A 22,056-nucleotide genomic window follows, 5' to 3' on the forward strand; every position below is an offset into this window, starting at 1 on the left:
TAACCACCAATACTGGAAGGATTTGATTTTTTTTTTTCCAGATCCAAGGCCTTTTGGATAAATCTGTATCCATCTTCTAAAAAAAATGGGGGAGGGAGAATACCCTTTCCTTTGGATTACAAACCCCAGAACGTCTAGTTATCCGGATGGGAGTTGTAGTCCACAGCATCTAGGTAACACTTGGACAACTGCTTGAACATTTCCAGAGTCCTTAATGGTGCTATCAGAGAGCAGAGCACCAAGACTCATCATCTTGATCCAGCCGGTTAAAGAAGGCTGAATTGGAGCCATGGGCTGGATTGTTTAAAGTCCCAAATTATGAGTTCTGAATCCACAAACATCAATTAAAAAGAGCCGTTACAATCTGGTGCCCTCCAACTATACTGATATAGACACACACAAACACACCATAATTCCTTTGATACGTAGAGGAAGGCTGGATCCAAAGGACTCCGTTCTAACAAGGGGGGGGGGAACCAAGCGCACGTGCTCAGGCGCCCGGCCAGCCCCGTGACCTCACACCGAAGTGGCAGCGGCGCGTGCTTTCGCCTGCGTCCTTGCCGGCGTGATGCCCCTGAAGCGCAGGCGCAATAGCACTTACCTAATCAGCCGCGCCTCCTCCTCCTTTTCCTTTCTCGGCGGGCGGAAGCGCAGTTCGACGTGAGAGGCGGGAGGAGGGGTCTTTGGTGGCGACTGTTCCGGTCTCGAGGGGTTTCCTGGTTGCAGCAGGCAGCGCTAGTGAGTAACGTGGGCGAAGGAGGCCATGAATTCGTCGATTCGTGTCTCTTCCCCCCCCTCCCCATCTTAGCCTGAGTTCTGGCTTTTTGTTCCTCTCCCCCTCCCCATTTTAGAGCGGTTACGCACCTAAAAAAACTTCATGCTTTGGTCAGTGACCAGGTCAGAAGGACGTAAAGCAGAAAGGAAAGACAACATCAGAGCCACGTTTGTGCTTTTGGGGTTATTTCCGGGGTGTACAGGATGTTTCTTAGGAAAGGATCGGAGGAACATGGTCCCTAATTTTTTTTTCCTCCTGTTTTGCAAAATCGTTTTCTCAGAAGGCTACATTGCGTATCATGAGGCATTTGTGTATATTGATTATCCATTTATTTATCTCAAGGGTTTAGGCAGAAAGGGTTCTAAGGTGGTTTCCTAATCAATGCAAAAGAGACTGTGTGTCTTTAGGATTACAGTTTCATAATAAGACTGGACACGGGAGAAGAAATTGGAGAGAGAACAAAACAGTGACATGCTGATTCTTAAATGATAGAATACTTTATAATAACCTGTTGTAACAGAATCATGGGGGTTGCTTTTCTGCTTGTGGGGCAGCCTAGGAATATCTCAATGAGAGAAAAGCAAGGCCTGATGAGGTTTGAAGGCTTCTCAGCTTTGCCGGTTTTAAAATTTGTATATACCGGTAGTTGGGGAAAATACACACTAGTAGTGCTGGAGAAGTTAAAAGTTTAAATAGGAAAAAATATAAACCTATTTTTCAGTTTCTAAGAAATAGACTTCTCCCTCTCTCTGATAGCACAGAAGAAACCAATTTCTTGAAGAAACCAATAACAAAATAATGCTAGGCAGTGCTATCAAAGCCATCTTATGCATATCAAAGAGACCTCAGTGTAGTTAGTAAGGGAGAAAGCTTACTGGCTAATCTTGGCCATTCACCAACTGTCATACTAAAATAAAAGTTAAAGAAATATGGGTACTACCTTAAATTCATGGATGAAATATGATTGAAATAAAAATATGTGTAGCCCATACATTCTGTGCTGATATATTTATAGAAGAATCTCATTGCTGCCTTTGGATGGTTGTGATAATAGAAACTTCAAGATTACAGTACTGTCCTATACAGGAAGAAGCAAAGCTGGTGTCTTTCCTATTCCTTCCCTTTCTTTCCTGATAATTGGCATAAGCTTACCTTTAATTCATTGTTGGAGAAATGAAAATAAAGTGTCTAAACTTGAATAATGTTGCTGTCCTGTTAGGAGAGCTTTCTTTTTTCTATAGTTTACCTATTTCATTTTTCTCAGCAAATAAAACATGGGTAATGTGGGAATTTTGTTTTTTTTTTATTGCCCTGGTATCAGATAACCTAAAAACATTTAATATTTGCTTATTTCAGAAGCTCACATACATTGGATGTGTTACATTTTTATTTTGAGGAAACGTCTATTAAAATTCCATCCTAGTCAGTTACTATGAGCATGCAGCTTTCACTAAATATAGATTTGCTCATCTATGAAATAGGCTATTAATAAGTAGTCATGATAGCACCTTATAGTATTTTATATTATTGAAGTAATAATATTCCACAAGGACAAAATTGGTCAGGTTAAAGAAGTTAACTTATTTCTTTGGTTCTTTTCATATCTTTTTGTCCTTAAAGCTAGGGTACTTTCCAGATATTTTGCATTACATCTCTCATAAGCCCCAGTCAGCATAACAAATGAACAGGAATTAAGGGAATTGTAACTGAAAAATAAAAACATTAACTATAAGGCACTAGGTTTCTTACCCCATTTTCAGATTTTTTAAAATTTTATTTAGGAAAGTGGAATTGCATTCTACTTTTGTCAAATAACTGTAATAGTTTTAATAATACTAATGCTTAGCTAAATAGATTTGCAAAAGATTATGGATTCAAACCTTGATAACATAAAGTAAAACTGAAGAGATTTCTGTTTAAAATTTTGGAGAGCTGATACCTATAGGGAAGACAAATGTCAACGGCCTACCTTTATATAAAACAACTTCATATGTATTGTTTATTTTATTGTGTGTATGTATATATATGTGGTTTCAAGTCAGTTGTTGACTCCTAGTGATTGGATTGACCAGTCCCTGCAGTTTCCTTGGCAAGTTTTTTTTCTTATTGCCCCCTTCCTAAGGCCAAGAAAGAGTGACTGGATCAAAATCACTCAACTGCCTTTGTGCCTAAGGTGCAAATAGAATTCACAGTCTCCAGGTTTCTAGCTTGATATTTTAACCACTACATCAAATCATTTCTCTGGTATTGTATAGATACTAATTTTAGATGAGTGGAAGAAACAAAATGCTTCTTATCTATACTGTGATAACTCTGGTTTCTTTATTTTTAAAAATGTTCCTGCAAATCTTTAATGAGGTGTAGTGTAGTTTAATCTTTGCTTGATTTAGCATTGATTCACAAATGATGCCTTGCTGTATTTGTACAATATGGAAGTATGACTTGATCTGAGAACTTTGAGTTAATAAACCATGCTTTCGTCATCAGTTTTGTAGGAAAGGAATTCTTCTTAGAAATACCTCATATGAATTAGTACAGTGTGTGGAAAATTAAGTGTGTGAACTTTTGGATAACAAGCCAACTACTTGTCATAGTGCTAGGTCTTGTATGTGTCAAGTTTGGTGTGTGTGTGTGTGTGTGTGTGTGTGTGTGTTATAATATGAAGGGTTGTCTCTATTTGCTAAGGTATGATTAATGTGTTAAAATGTTTGTCAGATAATGTTGCTTGCCAGAAGAACAAGGTTTGGCAAGACGGACTATTGTAGGCTGAGTGTTGGCAAGCTACAAATAAAGTAGCTCTTTATCTTCTGACTGCGAGCCTTCCTTCTTTAAATATAAGCTTGAGATGGTATTTACTTGGGGAAGTCATGCTTTACACCAGAGGTCCCCAACCTTTTGAGCACCAGGGACCGGTTCCGTGGAGAGAGGGGGCGTGGTTTCATGTGCTGCCTGCATCCCACAGATGGGGCTTTGCTTGTTTGCGTGGACTGGTTTCTGGCATGCCTTGGACTGGTGCTGGTCCACAGATGGGTGTTGGGGACCCTTGCTTTATACAAATACACAGCTTTTAAGAATTGTCTACTAATGCCATACCTGGTAATTTTCTTTTGACCTATGCCACCTCATGAACAAAGGGAGTCATGACCTATGCAGAAGAACTTGGCAAAGAAAGAAGAAAAAAAAGAAATCAGGTTGTATGGAAGCTGTTCCCTCCCTGAAATATATGAGTCCTTTTGTTCTGCAGTATTAATAATATTTAAGTGTCAATGCAGTAATAAAGACACTAAGTAGAATCAGGTAGAATTCTGTTGGTTCTCTAGAGAGGAACTTGCCTTATATCATGCAATTATGTATAGCTCTGAGGAATTAGTGTACATAGAGGGGTTTTTGTGTCAGTACCTAACTATGTACGCTTGAACCTAACAAGCCATGCCATTGGGATTCAAAATACAATGGTGAAAAAAATAATTTTTATCCCAATTAGAACATTGGAACAATTCACTTCAGTATGATGTATTATATAATAGAGTTGAATCTAGAGGAATTTAAATGGTAGCTTATTTCAGTGCTTTTTTTGGATCTTTGCTGATTTGAAATTTGATCAAATTTGTATATAGCTAACAGAATCTAAACTAGAGGGTGTCAAACTGCCGGCCAACAGCAATGGGAAAAAAGTCACATGACGTTGTGAGTTTGACACCTGTGATCTAAACTGACATTAGAATCATCTGTCTTTTACAATTACATCAACGTGCTGTTTCAGACCCAAATTTGTTTTAGGTAATGAAAACCTGTCAATTGCTGCTCAATATGATCTTTGAGCAGAAATATTAAATGCCCATTAATCCTAGGTAAACTTTCCCTACTTTATAAAGAATTATGTAGGATTCTTCCAGGACTGTATTAGAACTCTGATTAATATTCTTATAAAACTGTAGCTTTCAGAGTTGGGTTTCCCCAATATTTAAATGAATTCCAGTGGTAAGAGCTCTAACAAGTCATTGTTAAAGTCCTACATCCACATTTAAATATTACAACTAGTGAATGACAGAGAATAAATCACCATTTAAGTTGTTTCCAGGGATGAACCTGCCAATTGGTCCTTGCATTGCAGTCCTCTTGTAACTTGAAAGCCTGAGTCAGGGTTGTAATTGAAAGCTATATGAAATCTCAACTGATCAAGAATCCTCCTGTGCATGTGCTGAGAGGTATTTGAAAGTGCAGGTATTCTTCATCATTTATGTTTTATTGGCTATCATTTGGTTTTTAAATCCCATATAGCAGTGATGGCAAACCTTTTAGAGACTGAGTGCCCAAAACCCAGCCCTGCCCAATCTACCACTCCATCCCCCATGCCCTGTGCCTGCTCAAAGGGCCACCCACCGCCTCCATGGCCTGCCGCAGATCACCCAGGCGGCCCAGCAGCACCATGGCAGCCCCCCTCCGCCCACGCCCCGCAGCATCAACTACACACAACGGGGCATGACGGTAAAATCTCGTCCCCGCTGCCCAGCTGCCATATCCTTGGCTGTGCTGCTCTGCATGGGCCACGCTCGGGGGCAACTCTCCGGGGGTGCTGCTGGTGAGGAAAGGGCTGTGGGGGGAGGCAGGGCTAGAGCAACGGCACGGGTGCCCACAGAGAGGGCTCTGAGTGCCGCCTCTGGCACGCGTGCCATAGGTTCGCCACCACTGCCATATAGAATATTGACTTTAAACCTGGGTAACTTGCAGTCCTGTGAATATTATTGAAATGTAAATTCCATCATTTTCAGCCAGAATGTAGTATTGGAAATGGTAATTTTGATAATGTGGAAGACCTCAGGTTGTACCATACATCCCAGCATTTTTTTTCTATGGGACTCTCATATTACCTGAACTGTTTCTCCTCATGAGAGAAGGCTTACTTTGGTCCAAGATTATAAACATTTATTAGCAGTTAATATAGGTCGTCCATTGGTTCAGGATGAGATACCATCAATCTAGGGACAATACATTTTGGTATTGCCAGTTTGTGTAGTGGTCCTGTGAATTGCTAGCCTCAAGAGCAGGAGGTTGGGTGTTCTTGTCCTCTCTTATGTATGAAATCCAGCTGGTTGATTTTGGGCCAGTCCAGTCCATGTTATATGGTTATTAGTTTGGGGAAAGTAGGAGGTATGAAAAAATTAGGTATGTCAACTGCTTTGAGTTGCACAAAATATATAAAATGAGCAGGATAAATAATAACAGCATTTCATATAATTTGAACCCTGTGAATTGGAGATGCTAGGTAAATCTCACAGTGATATTGGGAGGCTGTTTGGATTTGGATGACATGAAACAAGCTGAAGCTGAACATATGCAAGACACGTTACTGCTTGGGCAGAAGGAGTAGAACTTATTTGAAAGCTTATGTCCAATTTGGTGCCCTTCCTTGATTTACGGCCAAGGTGGATAATAATTAATGGTTTTTTAAAACAAAAAAATCAGATTTTTTAAAATTTAAATTGGATTTTTTTATGTTTTTATCAAGTTTATTTTAATAAAATGCTTTTGGAGTAAAAATCTATCTAAATATAGTTTTCTATTTAAGATACATTAATCATTTAGTTTATTCAGCATGAAGTGGAGCTTAATTATGTAGCATGAGGCTATATATTCTGCAATATTTACATTTTTGGTAAACTCATTCAATGAATCCAAGCTCTGCAAGCTGAGATAACATGCACTGCATCGATGCATTCACACAATTTCATAGTAACCATGAGATAAATCATAAAACAAAGTTCAGGAATATTCCATTATCCCATTGTTTTGCAAGTCTATGTACACTACAAACTGTATGATTGTTTGAAGAGAGATGCATCTGCAGCAGGCTCTAAGTGTTTTAATTAAATAAAAGAAATTTGAGTAGTTCTCCAACTATGTGTGATTAACCTATTAACCTAAAATCGGTTCTGATATCACTGTTTTACCAACCTGACAGCTTATTATTCTAAATAGGAAACCTTCATTTTGTTTGCAAATAATAATATTAAAAGATTCTAACTACCAGCAAGAATGAGTCCTTATATTTAAAGAGCATCTGTCATTTCAGATCCATAATGGCAGCACCTGTTAGCGGGCATCCACTCATCTGCTGCCTGCCACGTCCCTCACCTTGTTGTGTCACTGCCATATCACCAGCCATCCCTTTAAACTGAGTGGGACTATCGGTGAGTCAACAGCGAGTCAGAAGAAGAGCCGCTGCTGGACAGAGATGACCGTTGCTCTTTAAAAATTATGATTTAAATTGAGTTGATTTAAATCAAGCCTTTTTACTCGTGATTTAAATCGACTTGATTTAAATCAAATCCACCCTGCTTATGGCTACTTCAAAATTGAGGCCTTACTTGGACTGGGAAGGTTTTCTCATAGTGATTTTGTCATATAAATACATAGCATGTATTTATTAGGAGCTGTGGTGGCACAGTGGTTAAAATGCAATATTACAGGATAATTCTACCCACAGCCAGGAGTCCGATCCGGATAGGCTCAAGGTTGGCTAAGCCTTCCATTCTTCTGAGATCGGTACAATGAGGACCCAGATTGTTAGGGGCAATATGCTGACATTTGTAAATCGCTCAGGGAGTGCTATAAAGCACAATGGAGTGGTATATAAGTCTAAGTGCTATTGCTGTTGCTATTATTTGAATTACTGCTATGTGCTCTAGATAGAGCTATCTCTGAAGACTAGTTGATAAGTTACAACTGGTACAAAATATAGCTGCTTGTGTATTAACAAGTCAAAACCACTATAATCATATAATACCTGCTTTATGGTTGCAGCGTTGATTATTAGTTTCCCAGATTCAAAGTGCTGGTTTTTTACCCTCAAAGTCCTATATGACTTGACATTGGGTTATTAGCAAGGCTGGTTTCTCTGCATAGAAGTGTCTCACTTAGCCTACCCAATTTGGCTCAACATTAGCATTTTTTAGTCTTCCTTCAGGTGTGTGAAGTGAATGAAATAAGCGTTTTCAGGCAAAGTTTTTCATTTGCAGCCTCTGTATAGTATTATGCAATTGCCTAATTTGGAAATTAGGCTGATACCTTCCATGTTGGGTTTCCAGAAGTTATTATGACAGGACTATTGGAAAGCCTCTTTGGGTGGTTAATGGACACTAATGCAACTATTGTATTATTGTAAATTTTAGGTTTTACTTTGTTTTATATTTTTGTGAATTAAACTGCTGGGAGTCATTTCGAATTTAAATATAAATATAAAACAAATAGGGAGAGTTTTTGGCTTAGCTTTTGTCAGGAACACATGACCTAACACAGAGTTTTTACAATGGCTGTTTCAAAACTCAGGAATCTTTTGAGAAATAAATTGGCTGCTATTTGCTGCCTTTTTTTAAAAAAAAATGTGTACAGTGTAACATAAAAATATTTTTAAAGGCTAAGTGGATTAATTGCAAGGCTACACATTTTTGATACTATTTAATTTGTTTGTTGGTTGTAAGCCACTTTAATCAATTGGAAAAGTGGTGTGTAAATATTTAACAACATTTATAAATTGCTGAAATGCTCAGTGAGGTCAGAGCTTAGTGATCTCCAGAGAGCTTGATGAAAAGAGTTGGAATTTTTTTCTCATTTGTTTGGCATGTATTTCTTCTATTGTTCCTTGTCTGGGCTTATATTAGTTACCATCTGAATGGATTCCAATTATGTGCCGGAACTATTACTGTCTCTCCCTCCTCTCAAGAGAACATGGGGCCTGGATTTCTTCAAGGGAAATTGTTTATTTGAGCTCGTCAGTTTTTTTCTCCCTACATCCTATGCCAATGTAATTGTTTTCTCTCTTTTTTTTATCCATTAAAAGTAATGGACCAATAAACAGAAATATGAATATAACGTTAGTATTTTATATTTAAACTGGTTGATTTTATTTTATAAAACTATTGACCTATTAAATCATTCAAATTAGTGAACCCTTTTTTGGGTCGAACATTTTCCGTCATTGCCTGTCGCAAAAGAAATAATGGATGGGATCTGGTATGTGATGGGCTTCACTAGAGAGGCAGAATTTATTCAACCTGGAGTATCTGCACAATTGCAGCCCCTGAGTACAATAAGTTATCTCTTCTTTCTATTTTCCAAACCACATTTCTTTTGTATCTGTCAAAACATTCTTGACAAGCAGGTCTTTTGGGTAAATTGATAAAAGAATCCTCACTTTGTCTCATCTCTCTTCACGCTGCATGCAGCGCAGTAGAGAGCTGGCAGAATTCTTGGTTGCCAAGTAGCTTTTTGGCCCTCTTCTGAAAGACTTTGCATAGCCTTGGAATACACTTCTCACAAGTACATAGCATTGGTATTTTTATTTAGTGCGGTATGCACTTATATTTTAGGGAACCTTTTGCCTTGTTAAAAGTTTTCTTTCAAAAGCATAAAACCCACTGAACACATTGGAGCTTGATTTTGAGTGAAAAGATAAAGGTGAAGGTTTCCTGTCCAATCGTGCCTGACTCTAGGACACGGTGCTGATCTCCGTTTCATGGCCGAGGGAGCCAGTGTTACCCAAAACATGCATAGAAACGCACCCTAGAATAGATGGACTGAAGTTTTGTTCACTGTAAAGCTTGTTCTCTGTGTTAATGAAATATCTACATTGGTTTGCTGAGCTTCATTCATTTTTTTCTTTTGTTTTTTCCCTTAGATAAAATATTTACCACAATGTTCAGTGGATATGATGATGCAGAAGCATTTGAAGATGACCCTTATTCTGAAGGGTCTTCCAGTGAAACAAGCATTGATAGTGAAGTAGAATTTCATCTTTACAGTCAAATCCATTATGCACAAGATCTTGGGGATGTCAGTGAAAATAACAATAAGGATTTCAAAAGACAAGAAGAATTTAAGTCCTTGAAGAAAGAGAAATCAGAGAATGAACAAGATCAGAGAAATAACTTAATTGTCATTTTAGATAGTGATGTTAACATTTCGGATAGCTCCGATGTCATAATATTGTCTGATACTCCTGATGAAGATAGCATTTATGAGAGTAAACTCCAGAAGCTAACAGTATCAGCGTCTCCAACTTTACGTAAATTAAATAAGACTGCATATTCTTGTGCCAAAAAATCTATTAAACACCCTTCCCAGCCTATCCTGAAAACTGAGGATCAGATTGCAGTAAATTCAAGTAAAGCAAGAAGGGCTGATGAAAAGGCAACCTTAAATAACCAGGGTGATGTTCACATGATTCATAGAGTTTTAGTAACTGAGGACAGCTCCAGCAGTGATGATGCAATTGATGTGTCAAGTATATCCTCTGAAAATGATAATGTGGAGAGCTGGATGCTGCTGGGAAGTGCCGCAGATGACAAAGATGATGATATTCTGTTAAATCTTGAAGGCTGTAGAACTTCAGCCAGTAAAGGTTAGTATGTTTTTGTGGGGGGTGATTCCAAGTAGCTACAAGGAAGATTAGATCATAATAGAAAGAGTAAATATAAAGGGTCAAACAGTTTTAGTGTGTTGGAAAATAAAACAGTAAGGATAATGACTGCTATAAAATATATTGGTACCTTTGTAAATCATGTTTACAAAGGTACCAATAGCAGAATATCATTCACACCACAGCCCTACACCTATTTATAAAGAAGTATAGTCTTCCTGGAATAGGTCCACAGTTTGTAACCTTAGAAAAGAAGAGCACATTGCAATGAACCTAATATGCATCTGCAATAAAAAGATTACAAATGTTATACTGATGCAATAAATGAGGAAAATAAAGGCACACTATACTTTTGGACTGATAACTGTAAAATTATAATTTAAGCTATTAACATTTCCAATCCAGAGAGAACAGTATTTGGAGACAGTGATAAAGTCTGTTATGAAAACAAATGTGGGATAGTCTTGGTTTTTCCTTTACAGTTAATCCTTGATTTATGACCATTCATTTAGCAACTGAAATTATGATGGCGCTGAATGAAGAGACCAGTGTTTGAAGTTTCAGTTCCCATATAGTAACAAGATAAAAATTCAGGTGCTTGGCAGCCTGCTCAGACTTATAACCACAGGAGCACTGCAGCTATCTCCACCTACCTATTCTCCTCTCCCCAATTTAGGTCACCCTTCCCAGCAAGGCCAAGGCTGGGCTTGAAGTAGAGGCCCTGGGCCTTCAGCAGTCTCAGCCAGTGCCACCACCCTCAGATCTTGGCTTTAGCCCTAGCGCTGCTGCTGCCACTGAGAAATTCTTCCCAACTCCCCACACCATAGCCCGCCATGTAATTCGCTCAACATTGAGATTCCAGTCCCAATTGTCATAAATTGAGGATTATCTGCATTCTGTCTGTCTTTCCACCAACATGTCATTAAAAAGACACAAATTTTAGTTCTCATCCTCATCTTAATTCAAAATATGGTATTTTCACAGGGAAAGGAAATGTATTTAATGACGGTTGCCTGAGTGTTTTATAAGATTTGCTGTCTGAATAAGTTACTGTTTTACAAATAAAAACTTAAAATTAGGTTTGCATATTATTAGCAAGAAAACCACAGAAGATACGAGGTAAGTATGAAACACCTAAAAGCAAGTATTCATTTAATTTGTGCATAAAAATCTTAATATTTTTTATTTATTTTTTTACAATATATTTATTCAATTTATACAGCTGCCCATCTTAAACACATGCCTCTGGGCAGTGGACAATTATAAAGCCAATTAAAACATATTTTAAAAACAAGTAAATATATACAGCAAAGAAAATTATAAAATTACATATAGAAAATTATAATCTATAATCCATAACAAAATTAGGAAACAGGGCCCTTGCTAGTACTATTGTTATTAACAAAATGGAGCCCCAGGCCTGGGCATATAATCAGGTCTTCAAGGCCTTACAAAAGGCCAACAGGGTTGACGTCATACTAATTTCCGAAGGATGAATGCTGTAGAGGGCAGGCACTACAGCAGAAAAGGCATATTTCCTAGTCTCCACCAGCTGACTCCCCCAGACACACACACACACACACACACACACACACAGCATATATTGCTCATATAAACTGAATATAATAAATATATTTTATTTTCCCTGTTAATTTAAGCTCTGTTATATGGCAATGTATGGTATTTTGTATAGTAATTTCGGTCATCATTAAGAATAAACATTTCAACCTGAGATTTAGTTTCGGCATACTGCACAGATTTTCTTAGACTGTATTATATCAGTGTGTGCTAGCTTTTATAATTTAGCTCCTCAAATTGTAACATCTAGTCTAGCTTTTTAAAAAGGCCTAGGAATATATAATTCACAAAGAAGAAACATACTATATATGATATTATTTTAGCAAAGTGTTATATGATTATTGATTTATTCTAAATTCTGTTCTGTGAGCAGAATATTCCTGCAATCTTTCTACTCCCTGAAAACGGGACTCTTGGGAGTTGGTGGGTACTCCGGAAACAAAATACAAGTTCCTGAGGTGTGGCAAAGAGGGTTATTTATTCAGAATTAGCAGTGGCTGCACTACATGTGTGCTTAACCACCCTTGAATCCAGCAGCTCACTTTTGTACAAATCTCCTTTTGCTTTTGCAAAAGGATTTGCCCTGTTTTTCTTTATGCAGTTTGTTGTGCATCCTCAATCTTCTTCAAAAGGTGATAGGAAAAGTTTCTGAAGCACACTTTGAGGTTGACTGGGAATAGCAGTGGGAATGAAGGCTCAGTTACCACTCTCTTGTGCAATAAGCAGAAATTGCTTCTGTAAACAACAGGATGGCCCAGGCATAATTTTACTTTCTGCCTAAAACGTTTAGTAATTCATGAAGAACCATGTCAACAACTTAGATATTTTTTTCTGCAGCGGTGAACATGTCTGAAACTTTGGAAGGATCTTTTGGGTAGTGTCATAGAATAGCTGTAATTTGGGAGTGATTTGGTTTTTCATGAAATGGCTGCTATGGTAAATGGATCAGATAGAAACACCCTTTTTCTAGAGAATAAAAGTATTTTGTGCCTTTCTATCCATATTTGCTCTCCAGGAAACTGTCAACTAACCCAACTTATCTTGGTCATTTTTCTTGGTAGATGGCCATGTTTCCAAACATATATTTCCATTGTCTTTATTTTCTAAAGTGCCAGTGAACCTAAATGATATTCAGCTTTGTTTTTAAACATACCATTTTCTATTTATTTGGCTTTTTAAATTGAGATCGATGGGTGACAAGAAATGGTTGGTGTCAAGTTAGATATCTATTTCCTATTTTTTTTAAAACTGTACACCATGATGCTAAGGGAACTTTTGCCAAATAAATTATTAAATTAAAAAAAAACTGAAAATGTTATTACTTGGACCTGTAACTCCAATACTGCCAATCAGAACATACAATAGAAAAAGGTGACTGCTCCAAGATCAGCCTGTGTTCAGTAACAATAGTAACAAAATCCTTCATGGGTGTGTTCAGTACATAACTTTGAGATCTGGATCTTTTAACAGTTAAACATTTCAAACAAATCTCTGGATTATAGCTATCTTAAGCAAGTAGACTTCATTGCTAAAAGCAAGGAAAAACATTCTGTCATGGAAGATTTCTCGTGTGTGTGTGTGTGTGTGTGTGTGTGTGTGTATTTATTTATTTTCCCTTTCAGTTTCTAAGAATGGATTAAATGAATAATATGCCCCACAAATATTATAAAAAATAACACATATTATTAAAGTTATATGTAATGTAAATAACATACTTTTTCCTACATGTAGAGTTAGAAGTCTTCATCATTAAGCCATCAAATCTAAATGATGTAGTTGTAAAGCAGGAAGTTGTGTGCCTTCATTGCTTAGTGATTGCAATTCAGGCATGCCTTCTTGCTATCATTAACTGAGAAACTGAGAATTAACTGAGAGTACCCCTCCCAAGCCAAGCCATTCTGGGTTTGATTCCTCTCAGCCCCAAGCCTAGTAAAGTAAGGGAGTGCTTCCTACTTCCTCTATCTGCCTATCCATCCTGTCCCATCTCTGTCCTTTTGGTGCCCTGCCCCGTGCCTTGCTGGGCAGGAAGCAGCCCTAGAACTACATGGCTCTGGGGCTGTTTGCCACACCCAGGAAGCCCCATGTTTGTTTGGGATGGGTTTTTTTTTTTGTTTTTTTTTGGTTACTTTCTCTTGTGGTTCTGAAATTGATTCTGCCAAATGTAGTTTTGACTGTTCTTCAGCATGCTTGGGAACCTGTTCTTCAAGAAATGTCTTACAATTTTTATATCCATTATTTATTCCTACAAAAAAAGTGATATTTGTAAGTAGTTGCAGAACCCTCCGTTCTTAATATTCCCTGCTCCTTTCAACTCTCTTTATAGAAATTAGTTTTTTAGTTTTGATACCCATGCTGTTCTTTTATTTCCCTCCCCCCAAACATTAGACCACAGTTGGTCACTCCAGTTACAATAGATTGGGTGAGTTGTAGTATCATGGAGATTGAGTCTCTTTTGTGATGATTGGACAGCAGCATAGGGTCAGCCAGAGAGACAAGGAACAACAGCAGGCCTCAATCAAATTGTGTGTTCAACAGTTTATTTAAGTTGAGGGAACACTACGGATGCTTGGCAAATAATTGTTCTGAGTGAGTGGTTGCTGTGGGTTGGAGTCAAAAACAAAACATGCCTGTGAAAAGTCTTGGTGGTCTCAAAGGGTTTTGGTCCAGTTTGGAAGATAACAGAATTGCTATGACCATTAGAGATAGCCAGGAGATTGTCTTTGAAGAAGACTCTGTCAATGTTTATTATTTTTCTAGATTAAAAAAAAGGCAGTGTCACAGACCACGTCCCCTGTGTTAGCATGATCGAAGCATTTTCATTCCATTATGCAGATTTGAATAGGAACTAAATCAGTTTTTTCTACAATTTGAGTCAAGAGATGGCTGTCCTCTCCAGGGCCTCAAGAAGGGCAGGGCTTAAATTGAATGTAGCTGTTGTTAAAGTTAGCAGTCTAATAGTTTGTTCATTAAGGTTATATTGCTCCTTTGTTAAAAGTAAGAGAGGCTACACCTTCCCTCAAGAAGGAACTCATTGAAGTCTTCAGCTTTTTCCTGGAAGAGTTTAAAAATCATGATATACAAAAGATGTAGAGAATAGGTTTTAGTCTCAATTTCATAAGCAGCTAAATCATGTTCTTTGCTTAAAAATGTAATACATTATCTCCATACTGATTTAATAAGGTTATTGATATTTTATTAATATATTAATGCTATTAAAATATGGCATGCAGCTACTACTATGAATTAGTTTTATTTGTTTCAAGTTGGTGACAGAGTGCCCTTCATGGCTTCAGTACTGAACTAGTCCATTCAATTTCCACAGAGGAGTTTTGTACATTCAGAAACAATTTTGCTGGCTGGCACTGTATGAATGCATTTGTGAAAGAAAAGGCTGCTGCTGCTGCTGCTGTTGTCCTGGAAGGAGCAGCTCAAAGATGGTTTGTTTTATGTTTATAATTGTGCTTCCAATGAATTTTTCATCATCTGTGTTCTAATTGGCATCCTCAGTTACTTGAAACTATTTCTGCTGTGACTAGAATTTTATTCTAGCTTGAACTTCAGCTTTATCCAGATCAGATCAAATTAATCTTTGTTACAGTCATACATCAGCATCGTTAGCTTTCCTATTTTTCATTTTAGGCAGAGACTTAAATATCAGATGAGCTACTGATTACAATCTTAGAATAAACCTGTCTGTATTCAGAAAATCTTTTTGAATTGATTGGCCTCCAGGTGGTTGGTTTATTGAATTGGAGTTTCTACATTTGATCTTAGCTAAAATGCTCAGAGGCAATGAATTCCCCCCCCCCTTCTATGAAGATTGGAGTATGACAGTCATGTTTGTAATGGCTTATTTACGATTATGTATGGACCCATTGCTTAAACAAAACATGTTCCATATGTCTTGATTGTAATCCCTGAGACTATTCTGTCCATGTGGCCAGGGAGACTTTTGAACATTGGATTAGACAGGCTGCCAACAGAAGTCTTACCTTGGACTTCTGACACTAAGAATTACAGTATCAGCACAAGACGAAGACTGACTCAAGATATTCATTGTTCATTTCTTAGTAAGAATCTATGCTGCTAAAAAACTTTGAACCATGATTCCAGAAATGGCTGCTACTATGGAAAAAGTTAGATGCCATTCACAGATAAGGGCTAATTGTGCCTGTTCCTTCATATCAGTGGTTCTCAACCTTTTTATACGGTGACCCCGGTCATAAGGACGCGCTGTGCATGTGCGGCGGCGCCCCCTGAGGGAAAAAAATGGCGGATCGCGTTGTTTGGCGACCCCCGTAAAATGGTCGTTCGACCCCAAATGGGGTCACGACCCACAGGTCGAGAACCGCTGCTTCATATGATTGTATGGCTGGAGAAGTAAAAGAATGTTTATTATTTCTCAACCAACAGTTCCATCTGTTATTTTTTAGATAAAATAATCTATTGTGGATAAACATAAGTAGAACAAGTTCAAAATTCTTTGCAGTTGAGGAGAAAGGGAGACTTAATCCCCATGATGTGTTTCCATAATGATGTACAGTGGTTAATTCTGATGCCCAAATCCAGCTGTTACTGTTTTACAAATGTGGTTATTTATTCATTTGGTAAATTTATTTGCTGCCCATCTTGCATATGTAACTCTATAGAAGTTACATATTTTTAAAATAAAAAATAGAGTGGATAATCACACTTTGCAATGTATGTGTGTGTTACTGTGATTTTTTTATTTCCCCCAATAAGTTATTGCAGTATTAGTCACAGTGCTGTTCCTTTTAACTAAAAACAATTTTTAATGTTCTAGCACAACAGCTTGTGTACTAATGAAGCCAAATCTTTTATATTTACAGTTGATAGTATGACTTTAAGTTTATCCTTTTATCATTTCTTATTAGGGTATTTGAAGAATACTTTCTTCCAGAACCTAATGTAATAACTCTGAGAAATATTTGCATTTACGGTAATATAATGGCTCACTTAAAAAATGTGGATATTAATATTTTTATTATTAATCTTGCTCTCCAATCCTGTAAAAGAATATAATATGAATGTCATTGTGCTTCACAAGTAAGATCAAATGGCAATGCATTTTGGAGAAAATGTTCAGCAAATTGAAAGCTTTCAGATCTTTATAGAAAAATAGATCAGCATTTCATTTTTAAAATGTTACAATGTTAGATATTTATGATTAGTTTTCATGTCCTTGTTGAGTAGCCACTGTAGTATTTCATTTATACTTTTTCTTCTGATCACTTTGTCTCAATGTTATAATGCTGTGTTTTAAATAATGTTCATTTTATCTAATGCCAGGGCCTCTGTCCTCATCACTTGTTATGGAGTCTTTAATCAAGAAATGATAGAAGGCCTAATTCTGGTGCTTATAAATTTTAAAGTCTTCAAATTAACAGCCAATATATGATAATGACAACAAACAAAACTATCTCATCTTGCTCAAGAAACAGTTTTTTGTTGATCATTTTGCAGTTTTCCACATGACAAAATGTGGGGACACCTAGTATAAACCTATATTTCCTTAATAAATATTTGTGGATGTTTCACGTTATGAGAAATTATTCCTACTCTTGTAATAAATGTTGTTGACCATTATCTTCATTATTTTTGCTTGTAGACCAGTATGCAATATATAAAATTACAATCATTACTGGACTTAACTTATAAAATAGCAGATTAATAGCAAACTGAAAATTTTTACAACAGTACAATCTGATTGTAAATATTGTACTTAAGACTAGAAAGACTACGATTTGGCAGTCCAATATAAACAGTAGCACTTATACTATATTGTTAGGGTTAATTCTACATCTTTTTTAAAAATTCTGTACCTTTTTTTCTAGATGAAACAGTAGCTTTGAAGAGCAATACAAGAACTATTTTTTGCTTGAAAAAATAGACTACATAAATTATTAAAATGTTCATTAGTCCATTTCTACAACAGAAGTTAGAGAAATTATAAGTGTCCTGGTAAAAGTCATAAAATAAAATTCACCATAAAATTGAAAATTATGAAAAAATATTCTATTAGCAGTATTTTAATAATCTTTGTTTTGCTGTGTTAGGGACCCACACTTTGGAGGCCAGTATTTTTATATTGTCATTCTATTCTTTACAGAATATTATTTTATCCAAGAAGATTTTTTTTTTAAAAAAAAGCCTTATTCCTTAAAATACCAGTTTTATTTTTTCTATTAAAAACAGCAAAATTTTTAGAGATGAGGTAATGAGATATTTGTTTATCTGCAGAAAAAAATCTCTCCTCTGCAGAATTAGTGTTCATATCCATTGGTGAAGGGAATAGGAATTTACCTTTATATGGGAACACATAGATTCATATTTTATAAAACAGTAGTTGCATGTGCCTGAGATAAGTCAGTGTTTCACAGCATATTCTTAAATTTTTCATTTTGTTGCCAGATTTCATAATGCAACAAATATGCAAAAATCTTTTTAAAGGAAAGCATTTTTTTCCAGCAATTGGTAATAATGTTGTAGTCACATCACTTGGTAATATATAAATCAAGCAGCTGTGTAATTTAACAGGGAATTTCCTAAGAGCAACATTAAGAGTTAATGTCATAAGATGACTTTGTCACTGTGTTGTAGTATCTATGACCTGATAAATATCTTTTTCATGAAAAAAATGAATCAACCTAAAGTTAAATGTTTTATTTTTACTTGCCTAATTTGTGCCTTTGTTTTTAACCATATTAACAGTATTTAAACATCAGAAGCTCTTTAACCATGCATTATTATAACACTATGCACCCTGGAGCTGTAATATGCAGTGGGAATCATCTACCCTTTGCTAGGAACAGCACATGCATATGGATATTTGATTAAAAGAAAAAAAGTTAATCTTCTTTACAGTGTAATGTGGATACACTTGAATCTCTTGATTATTTAAAAAAAATTAATAAAACTAATAAAGTTCATGTGGAAATCTCTAGTGATCTAAACTAAGTATACCTAGAGCCATAGCAGTCTCTTTTATCTGTACAGATTTCTTTGCCTATTGTGGATTTTGGCTTTAACTAATTTAAATTTCCCATGGCTTTGGATTGCAGACTAGGTTTTCTGCAAGAGTGCCCATGCTTACATGGTCATATATTCTGGGCGACTTTTCACTTTTTGTTGTTGTCATTTTGTTGATTGGTAGGAGAGGAATTTTTCCACTTCTCTCAGTTTGATCTTTCTTCCTTATCTCCTTCTATTTATAAGTCTTGCAGGTTGGGAAGCTCTTCGTTGTCATTTTTGCTATGCGGATGAGTGGGAAAATGAATTTTCTGTTTCTTTATAAAATGTTACAAGAAATCAACATTTTAGGAGAAAAAAACTTTGCCAAACTGATTCCGCAATGTAACTGTTGGCAAAATGTAATGTGAAAAAAAATAATGGTTTATTTGTAGGAAGTTTGAATTATGCTACAATTTAACATGCTCTTTGGCATTTCAGGCAAAAGGTCATAAAATGAAAGTGTCTAATCTCACTCTACAGAATTATACATAGTATTTTAAAAATCCATTATATTATTCCAAATGAAACCAAGAATTAAAGATGAAATATTAATCTCTTGAATAAAATGAAGAATTGGAATGTAAAATACAAGGTGAAAGAAGGTAGTTAAAATTTTCACATAGTGCTACATTATTAGGAATATATTTTCAAAGGTATTGTGCATTATGATCAACTGTCCAATGGTTATAAAGGTGTGGCAGCATTCTCAGTGATCGTATTTTGTAAACATACATTTTTACGTTTATTTCAGTATTGTTTAAACAATTGCTGATAGGTAACAGCAGCTGCAAACATTTATAAAATTGAAACAATTTTAGCCATACGTACACATCTTGCAGTATGCCAATTAACCTGTTTAAATAGTTATCTTGGACAAGAACGATTTTCTTCAAAGTTAGTATTTAATACTTGTTCCATAATGCAGTGATACTTTTAAAAAATCAAATAGCACCGTTGAAACATATTTTTAGGAACTCATTCATGTATCTTAGCAAGAATCAATTGGAAATAAATTGTATTGTAATAAGTAGGTCTTGAAATCATATTAACACATAAAACTGTTAATAGAGATTTCAGTTTCATGGCATTAAAATAAATGTCATAAATTAAATGCAGTGGTTAACTTTGGGACCAACCACTTCTTTGGTTTTCTAATATAAATAATAAATATTTTATATAATTCACAATTTCATATATATATTTGTTTACTTTCTAATACTTTCAGTACCTGCCAGATTCATACTTAATTTTATATTTAAATTTCTGTTTTAACAAAATAACATTCATAACAATAATAAAATCAACATTTGGACTGCTTGCTTGACTGTTAACCTTTAAGGCACCTGGGCTTTAGTTTATTTTTTCAGCTATTTTATCGGTGCCAGGCAAAAGTTGATAATTTCATCAAATATGCATTTTTTGCAAAAACTTCAGAAATGTGCAAGGTATAACTGTATAATCTTATGAGAGTTGTGACAAGATATGGCAAAAATCTAATCTAAAAGGGAATTCAAAACACTTTTAAGAAGATTATTTCTGGTATAAAGACGTGCCTCTAGAATGTATATATAATAAAACTTATTTTCCTTAATAAGTGCATTAAAGAGTTTCCTGAATGGCTTTTGCTTTCTCATATGTAAAAGGATGCATCCATCATCAGAGGGTATGCCAACATTGTTTCTGGTATAAAATTTACTTTGAGAAAATATTCTGTCGCTAGAGCACTGATCATCTTTTGTGTGTGTGTGTGTGTGTGTGCGCGCGCGCGCGCGCGCGCGCACTCACATATGAGCTGAAACTTTTCTTCAGTGTTTTGGCACCTTAAAGACCAATATGTTAATTATCATTTTCTATGGATCACAGGACACTTCAATCATTATCTGTTTCTTATCTTTAAAGGGTCCCAAGATGCTTTGTACACAAAGAATAAATACAACAGTCCTTTGGAGAGTTTTCGCCTGATTCTTCTCCATAACTTGTTAATGTATGGAAGGTTTTCCCAGTGTAAAAAGAGGCTGTTTAGCAATCAAAATCTTTTATTGTGATATACCCACCTTGTGTAAAAATAAAAATTTGCCATATATTGGATCAAAAGTAGTAACTAAGTCTAAGTGCTGTGGATCCTTTTGGCTTCTGAGGTCAAACCAGTTTTCTGAGAAATAAATCATTTTCTAGACAGTAGGAACAATTTCAATAATGGGAAAAATTGCTGTAAAATGGAGCCTTGGTGGTCATTTATTCATTTAACCAATGTACAATGTTAGGCTGACATGTACTTATAATTCTGTCTAAACAGAATAAAAAAAGTTAAAAGGATTAGATAGGGTTTGCACTCTGTTTAGGAAGACAATGATAGGATATGAGGAGCAACATTCAGGGCAGCTTACTGAAGCAGAGAGAAAAATCAGTTTACATTTGTAGTAGGTGAGTTCTTAAAATATTCACATGTAAAGAGGATTGCTGCCAATTTGTGTAAAGTTACCAGTTAAATTCTTTATGATGCAGAGTTCTTAGGGCACATTTCTTTCAGACATCTGAACCTAGAAGGATTTTTTTTTTATTTGAGGAGGGTGGGGAACATGTTAGCAAGTGAACAGCTCTGTTCTTTACAGTTTTACATAAACAAAATTTATGTGAAAAAGCTAATTTCCTTCTGGTAGAAGGAGGACTTTATTGTTCCTCTTTTCTTTATTTCTTTATCTAAATGATCAGACAGGATTTTGTTGAAGGGGTCTTTGTACCATACTTTGGATGTTATGTGTCTTTATCTGATTTTTAAGGGAATATTTTCCTGCTAATAATGTTTCTTCAAAAACATTTGCCCTTAAGATTCTGTTTCTTTTTTTAAAAAAAAACATGATTGTGGATTTTGAAGTGAAATCTTAATTCTAAAAAATATAAGCAAATTTGCTAAAGACGTAGGACAATAAATATAACTCTTTTCCCTTTTGTAGTATTTGCATCAATGTAGCTACTTGGTTTGATTAATCACAGCCTCCTCTGATTTTAGATCTCTTAGATTTCTTGTAGAAATGACTTAGAATTCAAATAATTCTGTCTAGAATCTTTTGAAATAAAATATGCTAATGGATAGTTTTACCCAGTCCTTGAGCATGTTCTCAATCTAATGTCAGAGTGCTATAACCAATACAACAAAATTTCTGTGTCACCATTCTTTATGCCACCGTTTTGCAAAACGATTGTCAAATGTCTGGGACTAGCCCATTCTTTTGGAGTCGTTGAGCAGGGGGTG

At 35.9% G+C, this 22,056-nt stretch overlaps 1 protein-coding gene across 2 annotated transcripts in view; it reads left to right on the top strand.

Moving 5' to 3' along the window:
• Nucleotides 1–580: 580 nt before the first annotated feature.
• ZCCHC7 (zinc finger CCHC-type containing 7) overlaps nucleotides 581–22,056 on the top strand; it is a 152,283-nt gene continuing 130,807 nt past the window's right edge. The window contains exons 1-3 of one of the 2 annotated variants that reach the window (XM_039344817.1): nucleotides 588–738; nucleotides 6,849–6,966; nucleotides 9,453–10,175. In XM_039344817.1, the coding sequence (XP_039200751.1) occupies nucleotides 9,470–10,175 (706 nt within the window). In that variant the 5' untranslated portion in view covers nucleotides 588–738; nucleotides 6,849–6,966; nucleotides 9,453–9,469. Of the gene's footprint in view, nucleotides 739–6,848; nucleotides 6,967–9,452; nucleotides 10,176–22,056 lie in introns of both variants that reach the window. The other variant, XM_039344816.1, reaches the window with a different exon arrangement.

This window comes from Crotalus tigris, unplaced genomic scaffold (assembly GCF_016545835.1).
Source record: "Crotalus tigris isolate CLP2741 ecotype Arizona unplaced genomic scaffold, ASM1654583v1 scf7180000017939.2460400, whole genome shotgun sequence".
NCBI lineage: Eukaryota > Metazoa > Chordata > Lepidosauria > Squamata > Viperidae > Crotalus > Crotalus tigris.